At 62.4% G+C, this 2,650-nt stretch overlaps 1 protein-coding gene across 1 annotated transcript in view; it reads left to right on the forward strand.

The window, feature by feature from the left end:
* Positions 1-2,386, forward strand: part of LOC102763822 (chromosome unknown open reading frame, human C19orf68) — an 11,325-nt gene extending 8,939 nt beyond the window's left edge. The window contains exon 4 of the mRNA XM_015567954.1: positions 1-2,386. Within this exon, the coding sequence (XP_015423440.1) occupies positions 1-1,389 (1,389 nt within the window). The 3' untranslated portion in view covers positions 1,390-2,386.
* The last annotated feature ends 264 nt before the right edge of the window (positions 2,387-2,650 follow it).

The following is a 2,650-nucleotide window of genomic DNA, read 5'->3' on the forward strand; positions in this document are numbered from 1 at the left end:
GACGGCGGGGGGCCTTGGCTGGAGGGCGAGCGGTGGAGGGGAGCGCAGGTCGAGAATGAGAGGGCCAAGGGCCGGGAGAACGGAGACTGGGGAGGGGCCCCCCCTGAAGGGAGTCTTTGGAGAGGCGCCCCGTTAGAGGAGTGGGCCAGAGAACTGGAGACCAGAGACCGGCGCGAGGCTCAGTCCGAAAGGGAGAAGGAGCGAGGCGTGCAAGTCCGGTACTGGAGAGGGGTGCAGCTGGAGAACCAGAAGGTGAGGGGACTCGAGGGGAGCGTCTGGAGAAGGTCCCAGCTGGAGAGCGAGCACAAAGGCTGGAGGGGGGCCCAGCTGGAGGGTGAGCAGGACTGGGGGCTGGAAGGGTATGTCTGGAGGGGGCCCCCCGCGGGGGACCAGGGGCTGCGGAGCTTGGAAGGGTATGCCTGGAGGATGGCGCAGTGGGAGGACCGAAGGATTCGACTTCTGCAGGCCGCGGACGGGAGGAGCCAGTTGGATTGCGCCAGGGCCAGGGCCCTGGAGGGAGGCAGCGGCAGCCGCAGGGGCGCGCAGGCGCCTGATGCAAAGGTCTCTGGACTGAAACCCAGAGACCAGAAGGGGCTCCGGGTGGAAGCGGAGAAGGGAGGGAGGGTGGAGGTCAGGCACTGGAGGGGGGCCCATTTGGAGAAGCCCCCGGAGCCGGTCCCTGAGAGCAGAGACCAAAGGGCGCCCCATTGGGGACAGGAGAGGAGAGGGCCGGAAGTTAGAGAAGATAGAGGAGTGAGGTCGGGGGTCAAAAGGAGAAGGGACCTGGAGGACGTGGTTCTGGTCCAGCTAGGGGACACGAGGGCGACGGGCCTGGAGGATGGAGAGGGAGGGGGGACTCGGTCTGGGGGTCCCCAGAACCGGCGAGGGCAAGGAAGGGAGTGTCTGGACGCAGGAGGGAGGTGTCTAGGGCTGGGGAACGGAGTCGCGGGCGGCACCCCCACGGGCACTGTGTTTGAGGGTGATCCCGAATGGCCAGGGGACAGACCCCAGGAAGGAAGTGAAGGAGAAGGCCCCAGGGAACCAAAGAGACCTCGCTGCCCTTCCGGAGAGAAGGAGGTGGACTGGGAGCCGCTGGCCAAGTTCCGAGCGGCCTGCGGGCCGGAGCTGGCGGACCTGGTGGCGGAGGAGCTGTCCTTCGCCAGGCAGCACGGGACCCGGGGTTTCCACGTGGCTGGAGCCGGCTTTGCCCTGAAGGACGGCACCTCCGACTTCTTCCTGGACGGCGCCCTGACGCGCTGCAGCTGCTCCATCCACGCCGCCCGGCATCTGCCCTGCCGCCACCTCTTCGCGGCGCGCCTCCTCACGGGCGCGGCCTTATTCCACGTGGACCTGCTCCGGGATTGCTGGGGGAGAGCCCCAGAGTCCTGACCCACAGCCCCTGCCCGCCGCCCTCCCTGCGAGGGCCGGGGGGCATTCTTTTATCCCAAAGATAACAAGGCCAGAGGCCAAGGAGGCCACCCCAGCCCCTCTGGCCAGCTCCTGGGTCCCCGGGAACGTGGTCAGTGCTCTCCAAGGGCCTGGAGCCACCGGTGAGGAAGGCGGTGGCCAGGGTGGATTCTGAGGGAATCCAGGCATAGACAGGGCCAGGCCGGGGCAGAAGGAAGAAAGGACAACCGAGGGAGCGGAGGACGCCAGCCTCCGGGGACAGCCTGGCAGGAGCAGACAGGGCAAGTCCACGGAGCGCAGCAGGAGACGGGCAAAGCAAGGAAGAAAGCGGACAGATGGAGGAGCGGTAAGGGAAGACAAGACAACAAGGAGATAGAAATGGGGGAGAGAGCGCAAGAAAGGAGGCGGAAATGGAGAAGAAACAGGAAGGAGCCGAGGGAGGCAGGAGGAGGGGCCGGGAAGGAGACAAGGTGAAGGAGAGGGGAGAACACAGGGAGACCCAACACAGGAAAGGTGTGGGAGAGAAGACAAGAGCGGGGTGATCTGAGGTCTGGAGGCTCGGATCCCTTCACCTTCTGATTGGTCATTCCCAGAAGCCGGAACAAGAGGGAGCACGGAGAGTCTTTGTGGGATGGCCTTGGGGGCCTCCAGTGGGGGAGGGGAGCCATCGGAGCTATTGTGCTTCAAGATTGGAATAAAGCAGCATTATTTTGGTTTCCACGCTGAGTTCTTGACTTCTGGGGGAGGGTCGGGGGCCCGGGCCCGGAGGGAAATTGAGGTGGTCCGACATTCCTTCATTCTTTCAGTGGGCCTGTGGGGGACAGGTGGAGCAAAGGGGCCAAAATGAATCCCTCTCCACGGCAGCTTAGGCTTCCTGTACCTCGACCTGCTCCACGTGCTCAGCTCAATCCCTTCAGGCCGCTCCTCAGTGTCACCTCCTAAGGTCATCTCCATCCCTGAACAGTTCATCTAAGGAGGGAGTCACACAAAAAAATAAGTAAATAAAATAAATTAAAAAATAAAGCCACTCCATTCTTTCTCAACATTATATATGTGTGTGTGTGTATGTGTGTGTGTGTGTGTGTGTATACATGTATTATATATATACACACACATATATCTATATACTAGAGGCCCGGTGCACAAAAATTTGTGCACTCTGGGGAGAGGCCTGTGCCTTCTCGCAGTCTGGGACCCCCCGGGAGATAACGACCTGCTGGCTTATGCCTGCTCCTGGGTGGCC

Source organism: Myotis davidii, unplaced genomic scaffold (genome assembly GCF_000327345.1).
Source record: "Myotis davidii unplaced genomic scaffold, ASM32734v1 scaffold464, whole genome shotgun sequence".
NCBI lineage: Eukaryota > Metazoa > Chordata > Mammalia > Chiroptera > Vespertilionidae > Myotis > Myotis davidii.